Genomic DNA, 19,993 nt, shown 5'->3' with positions numbered 1-19,993 from the left:
AAAGAACTATCGAAGCAGTTTAATGGCCATTATGTGAAGGCCCTGAATCAGAATCATTTTGGACTTGAGTTTTTATTATTTTGATGCTCCTTTTGAATTGAAAATTATATGGTAGCACAAATTTTTTTATGACTTATTTACAATTTAGTATCAAGGTTAATCTGTATAGTCTCAGCACTGCATAAACGCAAATCTTGTGTGGTATGAGAAATTTCATTGTCATCCATTTGTCGCACACCCCCTAAAAATTTTTGCGTACCCCCAAGGGGTACGCGTACCACAGTTTGAGAACCACTGGTCTAAGGTATTCTTCTCATTCCTCACTTCTTTGTATGATTGCACATAAGACTGAAGTATTTAATCTTTATTAAAACGTTTTTTTAAATCTTTATTAAAATTTAAAAAAATTTCGTGCTTATCAAAATTTTAGAAAATTAATAAAGATTAAACTTTATTAAATCTTTATTAAAATATTTCAAAATCATGTTTGCTAACGACTTTATACATAAATGACGTTTTTTTTTGTAAGTTCAGTATTTTGGTAATTTTGTATGTTTGACGTCTCTTCTCTCTAGTATTTTTCTCTTTCATTTTTCTCTCTAGTATTACAGTCTGTTGCTTTACTAAGTAGACCTCACCATTGTTCCTCATTTTGCAAGAGAGAGAAAGGGACCTTTTCTTTTGGTTAGGAAATTTTAATCGATCAGCCAGGCTTTCTTAGCGCAATTTCTAAGCCCAAGTTCATTTTTTCCTGTTCTCATCAGAAAGCTACGACGGCACATGTTACTGAGCGTGGGCTTCTGATATCTTTCAAATCCAACGTTTCCGTTTATTCATTCTTGTTCTTCTGTAGAAGATGTCACTAGAATATCTTCCTTGTCTGATTCCAAAATCAAAGTAGCATCTATCATGCAGGTTTTCAAAAGATAGCCCAATGCAAAGCAACGTTTTTAGGCAAACAAAAAATAAAATATAATTTGTGCATTGAATGAAATTTAAAGAAAGGGGTGGGGGTACTGGGACGGATTACCCACATCCGTGATCTTTATTCTGGGAAAAAATACAACATTCCAAATTTTTGCTGATAGGAACTTGAAACCTCTACAGAAGGGTTTTTGATAAACTGAATCTGAAGATTATTTTCATTAACATTGACTTTCACGGAGTGGTTCCGTGCTATTCAGGACCAGTTGTTTGGACAAAAATTTTTGTTTAAGCATTCGAGATACTGCAAATTGTGGCAGGTATAAAAATTAGGGTGGCCGGCGTTTACCCCCCCCCCCCGCCGGAAAATACCCCCCCCCCCCGTAGAAAATAAGACTTTCCAAATTTGAGTTTTTTTTTATTTCCGTAGGGGAAAGGAATTTTGGTACTTGTGTATTATGCGCCACTAACTCAAGTTTACGCTGTGTAAAACTCGAGAACAAACTGGTTTGTTCTCGGTACTTGTCGGTTATTAGAAACACATTCAAGAATTACGCTTAGGTTACATCTTAGAAAACCGGTTTCGTAGCTACAAAAACAAGTGATGGATGATACAATTGCATTGGACTTAGACGGGATGCATTGGACTTGTATAATTTGGGCAATATATTAACACATTAGGGGAGGGCTATCATTATGTTTTGGCTATCATTATGGAATTCTCGCTGCTTTCCTCTGCGTCCAGGTATCAAATTATAGTAAGTTTTTTTTTTATGAAAAACCGCCATAATCATATTCGGAAAACTTCTTTTTTTCGAAGGCAGCTAAAAATTTCACGTCCAAGGCTCAGTCAAGACTTCGAAGAGGAATTGGAAATTATTTCAAGTGCTTAATGTATTCGTTAATAATTTGAAACACTATCAAATTGCATTTTTTCTGAAAATTAGATTGTCAATTTGGAGTATTTTAAAAAATACACTATTAATCGTCCATACTCTATAAACCAGCTAGTAAAAATTTTGGTTTAAAGAAATTAATAGTGGTTTGTAATTAGTTAAACGTATGCCAAGCAATAAGTTTAATTAAGCTTTACTGTAAAAAAAACCACCGGTTTCTGGGTGAGGGGTTGTAGCTGCCTTGGGGTTTTGGGCTGCAGTTAATTCTTTAAAACTGTGTACCGTTTTGTTTTCACTGAAAGAAAGACTAATATTGTCAATTTTTTTAATGCTCAGTTATGTTTGCTTACTTCTTATAAATCAATCTGTGTTGCAAGAAGTCTTTAAAAGCAAATGAGGGCTTGACGCAAGAATTTTTTATGTACCCTGGTATATGTGCTAGATTGTTGGGTGGGAGAGGTCACAATTTTCAACAAAAAATCCAAATACGGTTATTATTTGGAAAGAAAAAAAATATATATAAGGACAGGTTTTTACAACTTTGAAAATATGCTAGGGGTAATGACAGAGTTATTAGTTCTCACCCACTCCCCAGTTTGCGTGTAAATCTTCACCTAAACCTGTTCGTATCTCAACGGTTTATTTAGGTAGAGGTTTTGTTAAGCCAAAGAATTTGGAATTTTTATTTTTGAAGTTCTAGTGAACATTAGTTCTAGAAAACAGCTGAAAAATTACATTAAAACTGGTGCAGTCTGTCAAGTGGTCTAGCACTGCAAACAGGTCAAGGTACTTGTCGGTTATTAGAAACACATTCAAGAATTACGCTTAGGTTACATCTTAGGAAACCAGTTTCGTAGCTACAAAAACAAGTGATGGATGATACAATTGCACTGGACTTAGACGGAATGCTTTGGACTTGTATAATTTGGGCTATATATTAACACATTAGGGGAGGGCTATCATTATGTTTTGTTATTTGCCATTAGGATTAACCCAACTTCACTTCTTGGGTGTGTTTCCAATAACCGACAATTATCCAAGCCAACTCTAAACATAATAAAATCCCAGAGATTATAAAAAATGTATTCGACCAATTTTCCTCTGTTAAGGGTTTTTTCTCACTACTGACCGATGGTCACCGGTGCTCCACTACTTGGCTGCATTTTAGAGTGCCACTTGTTCTACTACACGCGGTATACTTCCGCCGCGCCACGAACGGCACGGTTCCGCCAATTTTGGAGTGCGCCACTTATGAACGATATTTGAAAGTATGTCAGATTTCGATTCTGACTTCAGGCGGAAAAAGCCTACAGTCATCGATTTCGTTGTTAAAGGCTTCGTTGTTTCAAATGTCGATTCTACAAGAACCTATTATATTCTGGGATGTATCAGCATTTTAAAGTTGGGGGTTCGGAGTTTTATTAAAAGTATCTAAAAATTTTTAGAAAACAGTTCGGTACTTTCGTATTAGCCAGGACACACTCGAGAAGTGAAGTTAGTGTAGCAATCCTAATGAAATATACCAAAATACAATAAGAATATAATACTTAAGTTTATATAATAATATAATTTGGGCTATATATTTGCACTTTAGGGGGTGGGGGTAAAGTAACCTAACCTTACCCCCACATCCCCCCAAATGTACAAATATAGCCCAAATTATACGAATACAATGCATTCTGTCACCATCATTTGTCTTTGTGGCTATGAAACCGGTTTTCTTAGATCTTACATTCAGCGAACTTCTCGAGGGTGCAACGGAAGTGCCAACAGTTCCCCTAAAAAGTTTCAAGCTACAGAACTCTTTTTAGCTTACTTCTGTTTGTACTTGCTCTCATTATATCCCCTCTATTTGTTGCGCTGCCTATATCTGAAAGAACTACTTTAATGGTATAATTGCACACAAGGTCGAAACTGGGATCATGGTTACCTTAGTAGGGACAACCTAGTGAAGAATGGTCTGTAGTATTTTTAAGTACTGCACTACTCCGATATAGAGAATTTTTTATTCATCTGAAATGTTGAAATTGCGTGCATTTATGCTTATCTAGTTTACCAAGTGTTTTAATGAGCGGTATGTTACACGGTTCGTTCACGGTTTGTAGTTTCATGTTTGGAAGGTTTTTCAACACCTCATGACCTATCTTGTAACCCTTCACGTCTAGAGTTCATAGTTTTGACACTCGATTTTAACAATTTCTTTAAATGTTAGATGTCTCAGTAATCGTATGTGTATTTTTTCTTGAGAATAGTTTCCTTGGACATGTGCCAAATAATGACTATCTGCAATGAAGGTTTTGAAATCTACTGCCTTCTGTTTTGAGTGAGAGTCAATTGGCGTGTCATTAAAATACTTGATTTTGTTCATGATTTGCATATTTGTCTGATAAAAAAAGGAATTTCTAAATGTCTATTAGGTGCGTTTTTGATGTCTTGTCTTTGATTTTCTTGGTTTCAATGTGATATCTGTTTTTCCTTGGTTTTAACTGCCATGTGCGTAAAGTTTCAGCATTAGAAGCTAGTGTTTCTTTTCGCAATTTTCTTGAAATAATGAAAGTTATATATGTGTATTTTACCCTGGGGTGGTTTTTAAGCACACGATCTGTCCGCAGTGCAAAACGAGCAACTTCAAGCAAATAAAAAAAACAACAAAAAAACATTTAGTTAGATCAAGAGCGCCAACGGGAGATGAAAAGAGGACAGTCATTATCCCCCTTTTGTTTGACTAAAACTGTCATTAAAACTTACTAATAGTCGATCAAATGTAACATTTTCTAGCTGCAACCCTTTTCCTGCAGCTCTCTTGTATACTCACGTAGCTTAGTCTTCCTGTCAAAATTAAATGGCTCAGTTTTGAGTATGCATTCACTCTCATCCAAGCACTGACATAGGGAGCCTTGCCCCCCCCTCTCCCGAAATTTTGAAATTTTTGCGATAGTTATTCGTATAAATTACATTTTAAAGATATTTTTTGTTGTACATCCCTTTTCCCCCAAGGTCTAGGCCACCTTGCTAAGATTCTTAAGTCACCCCGACATTAGTAAGTAACAATCATGTTAAAACGCGAGAAAATGAAACGATAATTGCAGAAAAAAAAGGATAAAGGTCACATTATTTAGTTAATGCTAGCTGCAAAGTATGTTCCCCGATAAGCGTAAAAATGATAAAACGTAGCATATACCCCCCTCCAAATCTTAAAGGCAAAATTAAAAGTCATCTTGCCCCTCCCCTGTTGAAATTTTCTCTGAAAGTTTGAACTTGATCTCCCAGCAGTGAAACAAAACAGGATAGGCTGGTGTAGACTTGAGAAGATATGTGATCCCCGTCCTGCACTGGTATCCGGGATCATTGCTTTTCCTGAGGCTAAAATAATTTCAATGATTTAAAGAACATGAGAATTGGAACTTGGAATGTTACGACGTCAAAAAATGACCATCGTATCGACATTTTGACTGACAAAATCAGACGATTCTAACTGGACTTACTAGGAGTTTCAGAAACTCATATCCCAGGGGTAGGAAGCATGAAATTAGGTGATATAGAATTTGATTACTCGGGCAGGAAGGATGGGGTACATAGACAGAGAGTAGGGCAAATTACTTAATAATATGATACTTTTTAGACTGAGAGATGCTGTAGACAAAGTTTTAGAGAAGAACAGTGCGGTTTTAGAAAAGGTAGAGGATGTGTCGACCAAATTTTCACTCTTAGGCTAATAATTGAGAAGTGCCTGAGTTTTCAAACACCTTTAGTATTCAGTTTTATAGGTTATGAGCAAGCGTTCGATTCTGCTGATATAAGAGCTTTAGTAAAAGTTTTATCCTTGTATGGTATACCAGAATAATACATTAAAGTGATTAGTGCTATGTACGAGAATAACACTGTTGCGGTTAAGGTAGGAAATGAGGTTAGCAGCTGGTTTTGTATTAAATCAGGAGTTAAGCAGAGTTGTGTTCCCCCTTTATATGGATTATTTTGATGTACTTTGTCTTAAGGAGCACAGGAAAGGCAATGGGAGACCGCGGAATCAAATGGGGAGGAAAAAGTCTCCTGGACGTAGATTATGCTGATGATTTAAGCATCCTAGATGAAAGTGTGAGCGAAGGAATGAATTTTTAGAGGTTTTGCGAGTTCAGGGTGCTAGAATAGGTTTAAAAATTAATGTTGAGAAGACTAGGTCACTAAGTCTAGGAGTAAGTGAAGATGAAAAGGTGACGTTAGGTAATGAAAAGATTGATCAGGTGGGCAGCTTCACTTACCTTGGTAGCATTATTAGTAAAGTGGGTTGGAGCGTTTAAGATGTTAAAAGCAGTTTAGCAAAGACTCAGGGTGTTTTTTTTTTTCACAGTTAAAAAAAAAGTCTGGAAGAACGGGAAGATATTTATGCATACTAAGATTATAGTATTAGAAGCTACAGTGATGACAGTGGTCAAATGACAGTGGATGACAGGGCTCTGAAGCATGGGCGCTCTGAAAAGCGGATGAAGATTTTCTAGATGTTTTCCAGAGAAATTGCTTAAGGATTGTTCTGGGTACCCGGCTGACTGACCGTATTTCAAACAATAGGCTGCACGAAAAATGTGGTTAAATACCGCTCTCTAGAGCTATAATGCAAGAAAGGCTGAGGTGGCTAAGGTACGTTGTGCGGATGAAGGATGACAGGTTACCGAAGATTGTTCTTTTCGGCCAACCGTCTAGGGCTAAACAGAAAGCAGGTCGTCCTAGTCTGGGGTGGGAGGACGTCATAAAGAAAGATTTAAAGGAAATGGGAACGGGTGTGAATGGGTGTGAAAGGGAGGCTTTGAATAGACTGAGATGGAAGATGAGCGTACATAGCTGTGTTGGCCTCTGGCGGCTTGGTGCTGCAGTGAGTTGTTAGTAGTAGTAGTAGTAGCTCTACCAACTGAACTAGCGGGGCTTGGTTAGTCGGTTTTACAGCTTTGGTGTATATGTATATACAAGTAAAATCTTTTTCTCTGGAGAAACAACACTGTCCTCTATTATACAGAGAATGAGGTAATTTCTGAAAATGGCACGTTCATGAAATTGTCAAAACAGTGGACAAATTATAATCTATTGCCTGATCTGGTAGGCGAAAGGGCAATGAGGAAACCTCCCTGATTTTTTTCAACTTCGACTCATGACTATAATTGGATTTATGGTCCAAAAATCTAGCATTTTCAGTCCATTTCAAGTGTTTCTTCTTTGCATCAATTGCCTCAGGGCTGCAAGTGGTACTGGACGGGTTCTCTGTTTTGTTATTTGTGTTTTTGAGGAACTTTCAGAAACGAGCTTAGATAACTCTTTTGATGGAACGGAATGCATGTATTTGTTAAAGACCGACATAGTTGCCATGTCGAAACGATCTTGGCAAAACGTCGAAACTTCGGCAAAAATGATGGCATTCTTCGATTTTGGAACAGCAGAAAATTACTTGCTGTTTACTTTTTTTGCCCAGGTAGTTCCATGTTTGGGTATTCGCGATTCGCTTTTAATATAAACCGATGTATAGTCATTTGATTTATGTTGCTTGAAATTTTAAACAAAAGTTTCTCTTATTTAACTCATCCAAAAGAAAGGCTATCAGAAGAGAAAATGACTCAAAAATACCGATTTTAGAATTTTGTTGAATCGAATATTGATGGTGGTAGTATCGATTTATAAAAATTTCCATATATCGAACGAGACTAGTTATAAATAGTTGTTTTTGCCATCATTGAGCGTTTCTTCATTGCCCTTAACAAAATACTATTTCAGCGTGAGTCCAACTGTAGAAATTATTGTTTAAATCAGAATTTTCTAGTAGTAAAATTCGCGTTTATTGCTTTCCAGCATCCCTAATACTATCCAATGGGGTCATGGCCCATGGGGTCAACTATGGAAAGTAATATTTAAATAGCCACCATCTAGTTATAAAATTCTTATGTGTTGCTTTCCACCCTCCTTTTTACGATACAGTGAGACCATAACCCCTGGGGCCAACTGTGAAAGTTGGCCACAGGGGTCAAAAAGTAATAGCAACATTAAAACTTAAAACGAACAGAAATTATTACGTATATGAAGGGGGTTGCCCCTCCTAAACACCTTTCTCTTTACGGTAATGTTTAAATTTTGTCCCAATTCTTTAAGAATGACTCCTGGGCCGTTTAATTAGAACACTAAGGCGCCTTTTTAAAAGTATTAAAAACTTTAGCGTAAAAAGTAAGGTGTTGAGGAGGGGGAAAACCCTCTTCATATACGTAATAATTTCTGTTCGTTTAAGTTTTAATGTTGCTCCTTACTTTCAGATGAAAAAACTTATTTTTTTATTTAATTTCTGATCGTTTTTCAAATAATTCCGGGAAATCTAGCCCCACCTCCACGGAGAAGCCCCCTCCCCACGAAATATCCTCTAGACAATTCAATCCTGGTAAAAATTTACCCGGGCAATTACTCTTAATCACTCCGCGCGTAAAATTGAGACGGGAAAGAGAAAGCAAGACATACAGAATTTTGTATAAAAATTCTGCCAAATTCCCCCAGTGTATGATTTCCCATGACAAGTTCACATTCCCCCTTGAAAAAACACCCAGCAGAAAATTTGTCCCTCTCCCTCCACACAAAAATGTATTCATACATCCCAATACAAATACTATGCGTAAACAATGGGCAAACTTTATAACTTAGACTTTTCTCTGGGGCTGTGGTGGGGGGATTTTATACCCAAAGGCATAGTTATTGGGCCTTTAACTACGATGAACAAAACGACTATCTTAAAATTTTGATCGGATGATTTTGGGAAAAAAGGGCGGGGGAGGGGTCTAGTTCCCCTCCAATTTTTTGTCACTTTAAAAGGGCACTAGAACTTCTAATTTCTGTTTGAATGAGCCCTTTCTTGATATTCTAGGACCACTGGGCCTATACGATTACACCTGAAAAAAAAACAAAACAAAAAAAAAACGCATCCGTGGTGATCTTTCTTCTGACAAAAAAAAGGAGAAAATTCCACATTTTCAAACAGTTCGTGGTAACGAACTGTAAGTAAGGAGCGACCCGGCTCAATGGTAACCGAAACTCTAAAAAACGGAATTTTGATACCGATAGATACATCAAAATAATCAGATTTTAATTCTGATTTCAAATATATAAGCTTCCTCAAGTTTAATTCTACCCGTCAAAAGTTATGCGCCTGGGAAAATTTAGCTGATTTTCGCAAAAAGAGGAAAAGACCTCCCAACAGCTATAGAACCTCAGTGAAATTCACTCCACAGTATTCAACGTGTCCGGAAACAATACTGCAGAGATTTCAAGCTCCTATCTACAAAAATGTGGAATTTTCCATTTTTTGCCGGAAGAAAGATCACAGATGCGTGTTTTTTTTTCTTTCTTTTTTTTTCTTTTCCCCAGGGGTGATCGTATCGACCCAGTGGTCCTAGACTATCGTGAGAGGGCTCATTGGAACGGAAATGAAAAGTTATAGCGCTCTTTCTAAGTGACAAAAATATGAAGGACAACTAGGCCCCCACCCATGCACATTTTTTTCCCAGAGTCAAACGATAGAAATTTTGAGATAATCATTTTGCTCAGAATGGCCGAAAATAGTATAACTGTGTCTTTAAGGATGACTTTATCCCTCGAAGCCTCCAGGGGGAGGGCTGAAAGTTATGAACTTTACCCAATGTTAACATATAGTATTGGTTATTGGGAAGTATACAGTACAGACGTTTTCAGGGGAGATTTTTCCTGGTAGTGGGGGGGGGGTCGGTATTGGTTATTGGGACCCAGCTCAATGGTAACCGAAACTCTAGAAAACGGTATTTTGATACAAATAGATACACCAAAAGAATCGGATTTTAATGTTGATTTCAAATATATATGTTTCATCAAGTTTAATCCTACCCATGAAAAGTTACGTGCTTGAGAAAATTTGGCTGATTTTCGAAAAAAAGGGGGAAAGACCCCCTAAAAGTTATAGAACCTTAATGAAAATCACACCATCATATTCCGCGTATCAGAAAACCTCACTGCGGAGGTTTCAAGCTCCTATCTACAAAAATGTGGAATTTTGCATTTTTTGCCAGAAGAAAGATCACGGGTGCGTATTTGTTTTTTTTTTTACCCCTGGGGTGATCGTATTGACTCATTGGTCCTAGAATATCGTGAGAGGGCTCATTGGAATGGAAATTAAAAGTTCTAGTGCTCTTTTTAAGTGACCAAAAAATGGAGGGCAACTAGGCCCCCCCACGCTCATTTTTTCCCAAAGTCACCTGATAAAAATTTTTGAGATAGCCATTTTGTTCAGCATGTTCAAAAATATTATAAGTTAGTCTTTTAGGATGACTTAATCCCCCGAAGTTCCCTGGAGGAGGGCGGAAAGCTATGAACTTTACCCAACATTAACATACAGTATTGGTTATTTGGAAATATACAGTACAGACGTTTTCAGGGGAGATTTTTACTGTTAGTAGGGGGGGGGGGGGTCGGGGTCTATGTGGGAGGATCTTTCCATGAAGGAAGTTTTAATGGGGGAAGGAACATTGCTATGAAGGGGATGCCGGACTTCCCATCATTATTTAAAAAAAGATCAGAAATTAAATATAAAAAAACAAGTTTTTCAACTGCAACAGCAGCAACATCAAAACTTTAAACGAACAGAAAATATTACATATATGATTGGGTTCACCCCCTAGTCAATACCTCACTCTTTAAGCCAGAGATTTTTAGTACTTTCATAAGAGTTATTTATTCTAATTAACGGCCTTTGTGATTAAGCGGTCATTTTTAAAGAATTGGAACAAAATTCGAACTTTCGCCTGAAGAGCAAGGTATTGACTAGGGGGCGAAACCCCTAATATACGTATTAAAATTATATGAATATAGAAGTTCGTTACGTAAGTTATTTCGTATGTTACGTATATTGATTACTAATTAAAACGTTCGTAAATAAAATGAAACAACTTTCGAGAAAGCCATTTAACCAAATAAAAGTAAATTAATATGAAAATTTTGTTTTAATTATTCATGCACTGTGAGCCAAGATCAAAACCTGCATTAATTCAAAAAAGTTCAAAAATTAAATAAAAAAACAAGTTTTTTTTAACTGAAAGTAAGGAGCGACATTAAAACTTAAAACGAACAGAAATTATTCTATATATGAAAGGGGCTGTCCCCTTCTCAACGCCTCGCTCTTTACGCTTAAGTTATACTTTCTCACAACTCTATTTTTTTAAACAATAAAAATCTTTAGTGTAAAGATCGAGGCAATAAGCATGGGACAGCCCCTTTCATATACGAAACAATTTCTGTTCGTTTTAAGTTTTAATGTCGCTCCTTGATTTCAGTCAAAAAAAAACTTGTTTTTTTTTATTTACTTACAGACAGGAGCTTGAAACCTCTTCAGTATGGTTGTCCGATACGCTGATTCTGATGATGTGATTTTCATTAAGATCACTTGACGAAAATCAGAAAAAAAATTCTCAGGCTTCTAACCTTGGATGGGTAAGACTAAGCTTAAAGAAAATTATATATTTGAAATCAGCATAAAAAGCCGATTCTTTTGATATTTATATTGGTATCAAAATTTTTGATTTTCGGTTACTATTGAGCCGGGTCGCTCCTTACTTACAGTTCGTTACCACGAACTGTTTGATACCATGGGACTGCGTCCGGCTTGGCTAATTATGGATCATAATATTTAGATAGCCATTATCGAGTTCTAAAATTCGTGTGTCTTGCTTTCCATTCTCCTTGTTACGATACAATGGGGCTATAGCCTGTGGCCCCTTGGGCCAACTATGGAAGTATGTTTAAATAACCATTTTCTTATTATTGCTTCTGAATTGCTTTCCAACCTCCTTAATACGATACATTGGTACCGACTATAGAAATTACTATTTAAATTGTCATTATGTAGTCACAAATTTGTTTTTATTGTTTCACCTTAACATGACACAATACGTTTTTAAATAAATAGCAGCAAGCTAATGTTATTGCGACATTGTCAATTGGGTATTAAAAATAAATCTTTAGTACTTGTTTATTATACCGACTTCACTTTTGTTCTTGATCTGTTTAGAACCGGTTTCTCTGTGTGCACTCGGAGATAATCAGCCTAGCCTGATTGAGATAAACTATTATGCAGGTATATTTTAATTAAATATTTAATATATAGATTTGGTTATGTTAGGTACTTAATATAATGCTTTGTGGGCGGCATGCTTTCCATAATTCTCTATTGCAGTTTCCAGAATTTGTTTTATTTTATTGCATTTTCGAAATATTTTGGCATATTTAATTAGGATTAACCTAACGTCACGTCGTGGGTGTATTCGGTATAAAACTTCACTTCTTGGGTGTGGTCGGTATAATACGCAAGTACTAATCTTAATTTTTAAGTAAGAGTAGATCGGTCTGAAAGACTCCCATAGAAGATTTGCCTAAAAATATACATTTCCGATCTTACCCCCCACTTCCTGTTGGAAAATAGCTCTATATCTATTGGGTAATAGCACCTATAATCTAAACCAAAATTTATCTAGCCGAAGTATAACCTACTATTCACACATCACATGGATCTGCGGAAAACCCTTGTAGATTGCATTTTGCGGAGGAACGCATGCATCTCTTGCCGCTCATCCTTGCAGTTTTTCGCAAGACGCATGCGTTGAAAAAATCCAACACATACGGTTAAAATGCTTGCGGATATTGTGGAAGAAAAGAACATGGAGGAAGTTTAAAGGCATATGTTTCAGCTTTTAAATTTCATCAAATATTAAGCATAAAAGATCCTATTTAATTCAGAAGGCTTGGGAGGAAATCTCGAGAGAGACGAATTTGCCCGATAGGATGTTGTGAACAGTATACTGGACTATTTTAAACAGCAAGCTATCCACCAAAGTGTGACCAAAGCTCACAATCAACTAAAAGGAATGGGGGAGATATCAGTTTTATTATTATGTATTCCCACCCTTTTTTGAAAAATGCAAATGTTGATTTGGTAATTTTACTCTAATAGCCCAGCCTGGGTCATGTAGATCTAGACTGTGAATTGTAGCTGGGCAAGTCATGGGAAAGATGCAATATCCTATGTCAGGGATCATGCAGGGGAAACTTGTTTAAAAAATTGAACTTATTGTCTCAGATGCAGAAAAAGTGACCAACTGCAAAGATCCTTGTAAATTTGGAATATAAGACTATATTGAGATAGCTAAGCAATGTAACTTTTGATTTTGATTTTGGTGATTTTGATATCACCGTTGCGCCGGTGCAGTGCAGAAAACGCACCGCAATGCGTTTTCCGCAACGCACCTGTCTGTGTGAACAGTAGATAAAACAGCTTTTCCGTTCTCGTGTCAGATTTGCTAAAGTGGAGATGCAACCATTTGGCACGCTACTGGCGATGTCAAGTAAATAATTTAAAAAATATATTGCCCTTTTGAACCTTCAAAGGAAAAACTTGATTAACATAGGTTTTGGTGCACGAAAAAGATATCGCTGCTACATACGTTCCTGTCCTGTATTGGGTAAAGGGGAAATTGCTTGACAGTTTTAAAGTTAAGTGACTGAAATCCTGGAAGTTCGATAGCTGTCTGGCGATAGGACATTGGGATAACATACACTCTTTTTTCATCAAAAAACAAAACAAATTATGATCAAGTTTTATAATTAAAAAAAAGTTGATTTACATTCCATACTTTTATTGTAATTGCTTGGATCTTTAGCTATATGTTTGCAAGACTTTGGTATCATTGTCGGATTTTCATATAGAAGAGTTTTTTTCAGTTGAAGTACCAAGCATATAAAATTTTTGCCACCGGAACCCATCTTAGGTCCATTCATACCAGAAAACGATGATTTCGCGGTTCCATCCCAACCGAGGTTTTTACCAAAGTATAAACACATACAACAAGTACTGACAAAATCTATCCTCTCCACACAAAAAGTGACCCTTTGTTCGCGTCTCCGGAGACGATTCCATACCTATGCGAACCTGGGGGATAAATGCACAAGTTCCGTAGGTGATTATACTTGTTCCGTAAAAGCTGTATTAAATTTAATTTATTCGCTCGGAGCGATTAAGTAGTACAGCATTTTTCCTCTAGAGGTGCTGAGGTACGCGGGGTCACTTTTGGAGAGTTTTGTCAGTACTTGCTCAGTATGTGTTTATACTTTGGTTTTTACTGACAAAGAGTCAGTGTTGCCGCGTTCAACCGCAAAAATAAATAAGAGAAACTGATGATTTAAAATTGGCAGCACTTTTCGTCCTTAAAAATTCAAACACTAACAATCTATTGATTTCCAAAGAAAACTGCACTTTCAAAGGGGAGTTGCAGCTAGTTTTAAAAGATACACACACACATACACACACACACACATATATATATATATATATATATATATATATATATATATATATATATATATATATATATATATATATATATATACTGACAAAGCTTGACCAGTCAGGTTTGTCAGTCTTATGCACGGCTTGGTCGTGAAACGTTAGGTTAGGTTATAAATCTCAGAAATGGGTTAGCAATTAGGTTAGAATCTCAGAAATGCTCAACATTCATCATTAGTGCATGGTGACTGTGAATGTCAACAAACACATAGTCATTTGGTGTATGTCCGAAATATTTGTTGAATATCCTTATTTTGAACTTTAACCAGTAATTGTTGACATTCACCAGATTTCAGTTTTACACTGTAACACACTCATTTATGATAAATTTCTGGTGTGGCAACTATGCCTTAAGGCTCTCCCCTCCCACCCACGTCGTATTTAACATCCTTCTATGTTTCTTTGATTTTTTTCTATGGCTTTTCCGTTATTCCTTTAAAGCCAGGGAAGCGCTGTGATTACACCATAAATATCATCCCTGTATTAGTTTGTCCTATTTAATTCCTATGCCTATTCCTATTTTATTCCTATTCTTATTTAATGTCCTATTCCTATTTAATTTGTATTACTTTGTCCTTTTTAAAATAGTTTCTAAACTATTGCAGACAATTCAACACATTCATAAAACCAACATGCGTTATTTATTTTCCTGGTAATTCTTATTCCATCACTGTGTTACTCGACTTGCGCAAGTCCTTTCTTACAGGGGCGGAGAATCAGGGGGTATTATATTTTATAATTGTATGCTCCTATTACCCGCTGAAACAAATTACGGGGGATTAGTAAGAGTTAGCAACCCCTAACCAATGTTTGGTTCTCTGCCACGCAAATAGATGAAAGACTCCAGTTACCGAGTTTTGTTTGATACCGATTCTTAGCCTGAATGGTTTCAAATGTGCCTATGTTATTATAAAAAAATTATTAGTTTTCTGTAATCTACAATTATCAAATATAAGTAGCGAAATTGCATACATTGTGATACATTTGAGTGTAGTGGGAAACTAGAGATTTGATTGAAGTTGGAAATATCCCTGGCGTCAACGGAATTATTTTTCAAACGGATTATTTTGTGAGGCTCCGGTGCCAAGATCGCCGTCATTCACCGCGCAAAATATGTTTATTTGTTGAATACCTGTGACATAATCAATGCTTATTGTATAAAATTTAGTGAAACTGGTAAAGGGAGTATATTTTGTTTCTTTGGAAGAAATACTCCATAAATCGTTCACCACCTGTGGATTGTTGAGGATGTTTGGAGTTGTAGTTGTGTTGTTTTAACTGATGCAGCGAGAGATAATTGCAAATAAAGGCCCCTTTGACTACCTCGAAGGGAGTCAATTGAATTTTACTGGGGATAATCAGATTTTTGATGAACTATATCGGATTCTGATCATGGATTTTGAAAGTAAGTTGTTTTTGTAAAGGAATTCTTGTGATAAATTTGGGGGTTTGTAGACAAAACCTAGAAAAATATACTTAACTTTTATGGGTACTTTCCCATTAAATGGGCCTTTACAAGGAAACCAGTCACGGAAAACCCGTTTTTGACGGGTTAATTCAAGACGCTATAGAGTAATGAAATGCATAGCGTGGTTTTCATTGCGTATACGATATTTAAACTCTTGTTTTTTGGGCTTTAGGGAGGGAAAAGGTACCTAGGTTAGGTTACGTATTTAATATATGCAATTCTTCCCCCCCCACCCCCCGAAATATGCAGATATATAGCCCAAATTTGTTTATAAACTATTATATATTCATCCTAGTTTATTTTATTTCATTAGCATTAACCAAACTTGACTTTTTAGAAAGGCCCATATAATGGGAAAGTACCCTTTTATGTTCTCTCCATGACTTACAAGTGTAGTGACTTGTTAAAAAACAAATTAGTAGTATATAGGCCTAGGCTGGTTTATGTATTGTTCTGAACTAAATATTATAATAATAAAATTCTTGTTTCAGTGTATTCAGAAAATTTCTTCTGCTTCAAGTTTATGGAGCCCCCCCCCCTGATCCCCCTATATACAGACTTAATTTCGCAAACTTGGATATGGTATAGTGGATATTAGGCTATATCCACACACTTGTTTAGGAGTAGGTCGGCTGGGGTTCGATTAAAGTCGAAGTAACTGAAAATCCAATATCTATATCTAGAAAGAATATAAAAATCTTTAGAAATCTTAAAAAAACATAGGCTATATATAATATATAAAAATCTTTGCTATTGTAGTGTTCAGATCAGAATATGACACTAGTCTAGTGTTACCAAATGTTGGAATAGTTTTATATATTGCTGCAGACAGACAATGCTTTATATATCTAATGCTTTATATATTGAATATATTGCATTGGCAGACAGCCAAATGACAGCTATGCAGAAAGCATAGTATACATTAAATACGTAACCTAACCTAGGCACCTCCCCCCCCTAAATCCCAAAAAACAATAGTTTAAATATTGTAAACGCAATGACAAACCATGGTTGCGATCCAAATCTTTCTCTATTGACAGATACCCGTTTGACTAGTTTTCTTTAGCATCTTCCCTATACATTATTTTGCGTGGGTATTACCTAATTGAAAAGTACCGAAATTTTTGCCCTATTTTACACTTTAACTAACCAACCCTTCTGTCTATATTCGAAATTACTTTAAACAAAAAATAGTTAATATTGCTATTAAAAAATTTCTTAAATTGAGTAATATTAGAATTCAACTATTTTTAAGAAGTCTTGCCTCTCAAAATGCCTACGATTGTAACAGCATGCATATCCTTCCTTTGGCTTCCTATTTAAAATTCGACAATCCTATATTGATCTGGTTGCTCAATTTTGAAGCATTTTTCTTGAAGGACGAGACTTATTGTTCGTCACTTTTGCCATCTGCTTAGATAACGCCACGGGCTCCTACTATCAAATGGGAGAATAGTTTTGACCCCCTTTCTTGATTGTGTCTTCTTTCGGATTTCACTCAAGGGCTCAATAGACATTGCTTATTTATTTCGGTGATTGACTTGGTAATTAGACAAATATCTATAACAGTATAAGAATAGGACAGAAAAGATAAGAAAAAATGGTATAATTCTACTTTAGCTACTTTTGACTATCTTGGCAAAGGGCTATGTTAGGAAAATGAAACTTTCAGGGGTGGGTCCACAGGCTAAAGTATGTCCTGGAAAGGTATTTTGAAGTACCTACCTCCACTCCTTCTCCCTCTAGAGGGTCCTGACCTTTGATGACCTTTAAAAAATTTTGTGTTTTAAAAGTAAAACCTTGCAAATTAGAGCTTCTGCTTAAATGAAGTACAACAAAATTATTTTCAGCTTCACAACTTTGCTCAATCCTAATTTATAAGGTTTTAAAGATATGCAAATGTATTTCCTAAATAAAAAAAAAAAGAAATTGATATGGCTTAAAATTCTATTCAAATAACCAGAAAATTACATTTCCAGAACTAAAGTCAAAGAAAAAGAAAGTGATAACCGAAAATCTAGATAAAATGTTGTTTTGTCAAAATTTCAATAGTTAATAGACCTGTAATGTAGGCAAATCTCAGGACCCTCTAGAGGGAGAAGGAGTGGAGGTAGTTACTTCAAAATACCTTCCTGGTACATACTTTAGCCTATAGACCCATCCCTGAAAGTTTCCTTTTCCTAGCCTAACCCTTTTACAAGATAGCCAAAAGTAGAATTTTAACAAAAAATGTTAATCATTACATTTTTTATTAAATGTTCGTTCCAGCTATAATAACTGCTGCAGTCGCAATTGCCTCCCAGACTCCCTCCCTCCTAGTGAGGCCATAAATAGCTCTAGGATGTGTGCAAAACATTACTGATTTTATTCATCTTTCAAATTGGGATTATTTGACATTATGAACCAACAGTTGACGAGAAATCTAATGGTATATTTCTTTTATTTTCTTATCTGATTTCCACCTATACTGTACATTTATCTAATATATGTGGAATTAATGTGAAGTTTTCGCTAAAAATACCCGGAAGTATCTATAATTCATGGATTTTAATGCATAGGAATTTTCGTAAAACGTTCACCTAAACTCGGGAAAAGAAGGGGAGGTTCTTGTTGGCTATTGGAAACACACCCAAAAAGTGATGTTAGGTTATTCTAATGAAAAATAACAAAACATGATGATAAAATACTTAGAAACAAAATTTTGGAAACCCAACGTAACCTAACCCCCATCCCACCCCTAATGTGCAAATATATGTATCCCAAATTATTCAAGTCCAGTGCATTGTATCATCCATAACTTGTTTCTGTAGCTATGAAACCAGTTTTCTGAGATGTAACCTAAGCGTAATTCTTGAATATGTTACCAATAACTGACACGTACCGAAGAGGGTTCTTCTTCTGAACTGCTTTACTAATGATGGTTCCTGACTTGGCCTACATTCAGACGGAGGTCTTGAGGGGGAATTTCCCTTCGAAGAAGGTTTTCCGTGAAATGTTTTGAGAAAATTGGGTATTATTACGGTATATGGGCTCTTCTGCATTTGACGCTTTAAATAACAAAATAGTCGTTAAACCATTCATTTCCAAACTCAATACTTTCGGAATATTATGGTTTCTACCGTGATAAAAGCCCCCCCCCCCCATTCCTACCTCTGCACAGAACTGCAAGAAGAGACCGTTGTTCCTTAGGAGTTTTGATTAATCAGATTTTCATGCTCCCTTCTATTTTCATCCTCGTGTTCCAGTCATTTTTAAATTATATATTTATCCAACTGTTCCCATTATTTCTTTGCATCATATATTTCGGTGGTCATATATTTCTTTGGTCATGGTTGCACCGATAGCTAAAAACTAGTAAAGAACGAAAAATAGTAACCAAAACTTTAAAAATAAATTTTGAAAAAAAAAACAGTCTTGTGAGGGAAAATTGCCATTAGTTGCTGATTCAGGAATGACAACTATTATTTCGTTTAATCTTAATAGTAAAATTCTATCGCGAAAATAAATTTATAAAAATTTCAAAAAAGCCTGAAACTCCTCGAAAGGTATGTCGGAATGGAATGAAAAGTGATTTAGTAATTCTGAAAAATTAATGCTTTACTGAAAACGCAAATCAACGCAACAAAACAGGATTTCAGATGTATGTTGCACAAACTGCGAAGCAGTAACCTTTGTTCGTTTTAAGTTTAACTTCGTTCTTTATTCCTAACAAAAAAAAACTTTATTGTCTCTTATTTAGGGCTATATCTTGAACCATTAGGGGAGCGGACGGGGTAAAATTGTCACGGTAGTGACAATATATATATATATATATATATATATATATATATATATATATATATATATATATATATATATATATATATATATATATATATATATATATATATATATATATATATATATATATATATATATATATATATATATATATATATATATAAAATATATATATATATATTGATATAAATAAACCTAATAAAATAAATAGATACAAAGAAATAGAAATTTCCTATTTTGGAGCCCTTAAACCTTTAAAATAAAACTGCCTATTGCCATTATATATCTAGGAGACGTTGATTTAAGGATCCCTAGTAGTAGTTCATCATTTCCACCGTTCAACAAATCTTCCCTTAGATTTGCCAAATTATAGCACCTAAAAAGAAAATGACCCAGTTCCTTCCCAAAAATAGCGCATAGTGGGCAAACTTGTAGTCTATCTGGAAAAATTAAAATCCGTCCAGTTTTTTGGAATTGTTAAGACAATTGACTCAGACTGGAATCCCCTGGAATCAACCTGGAACACAATAGCTCACACTGGAA

At 35.6% G+C, this 19,993-nt stretch overlaps 1 protein-coding gene across 4 annotated transcripts in view; it reads left to right on the top strand.

The window, feature by feature from the left end:
- Positions 1–19,993, top strand: part of Tlk (Tousled-like kinase) — a 117,142-nt gene that overhangs the window by 11,406 nt on the left and 85,743 nt on the right. For 2 of the 4 annotated variants that reach the window (XM_089105423.1, XM_089105422.1), the window contains exon 1: positions 15,099–15,607. The exons of 1 other annotated variant lie outside the window; for it this stretch is intronic. In XM_089105423.1, coding sequence (XP_088961549.1) covers positions 15,484–15,607 — 124 coding nt within the window. In that variant the 5' untranslated portion in view covers positions 15,099–15,483. Of the gene's footprint in view, positions 1–15,098; positions 15,608–19,993 lie in introns of those variants that run through there. One more of the 4 variants, XM_089105425.1, reaches the window with a different exon arrangement.

Source organism: Artemia sp. Qi Xiang Cuo, chromosome 19, assembly GCF_049724085.1.
Source record: "Artemia sp. Qi Xiang Cuo chromosome 19, ASM4972408v1, whole genome shotgun sequence".
In the NCBI taxonomy this organism is placed as follows: domain Eukaryota; kingdom Metazoa; phylum Arthropoda; class Branchiopoda; order Anostraca; family Artemiidae; genus Artemia; species Artemia sp. Qi Xiang Cuo.
Note: the sequence above shows the minus strand (reverse complement) of the source record. Positions and strands in the feature narration are given on the sequence as shown.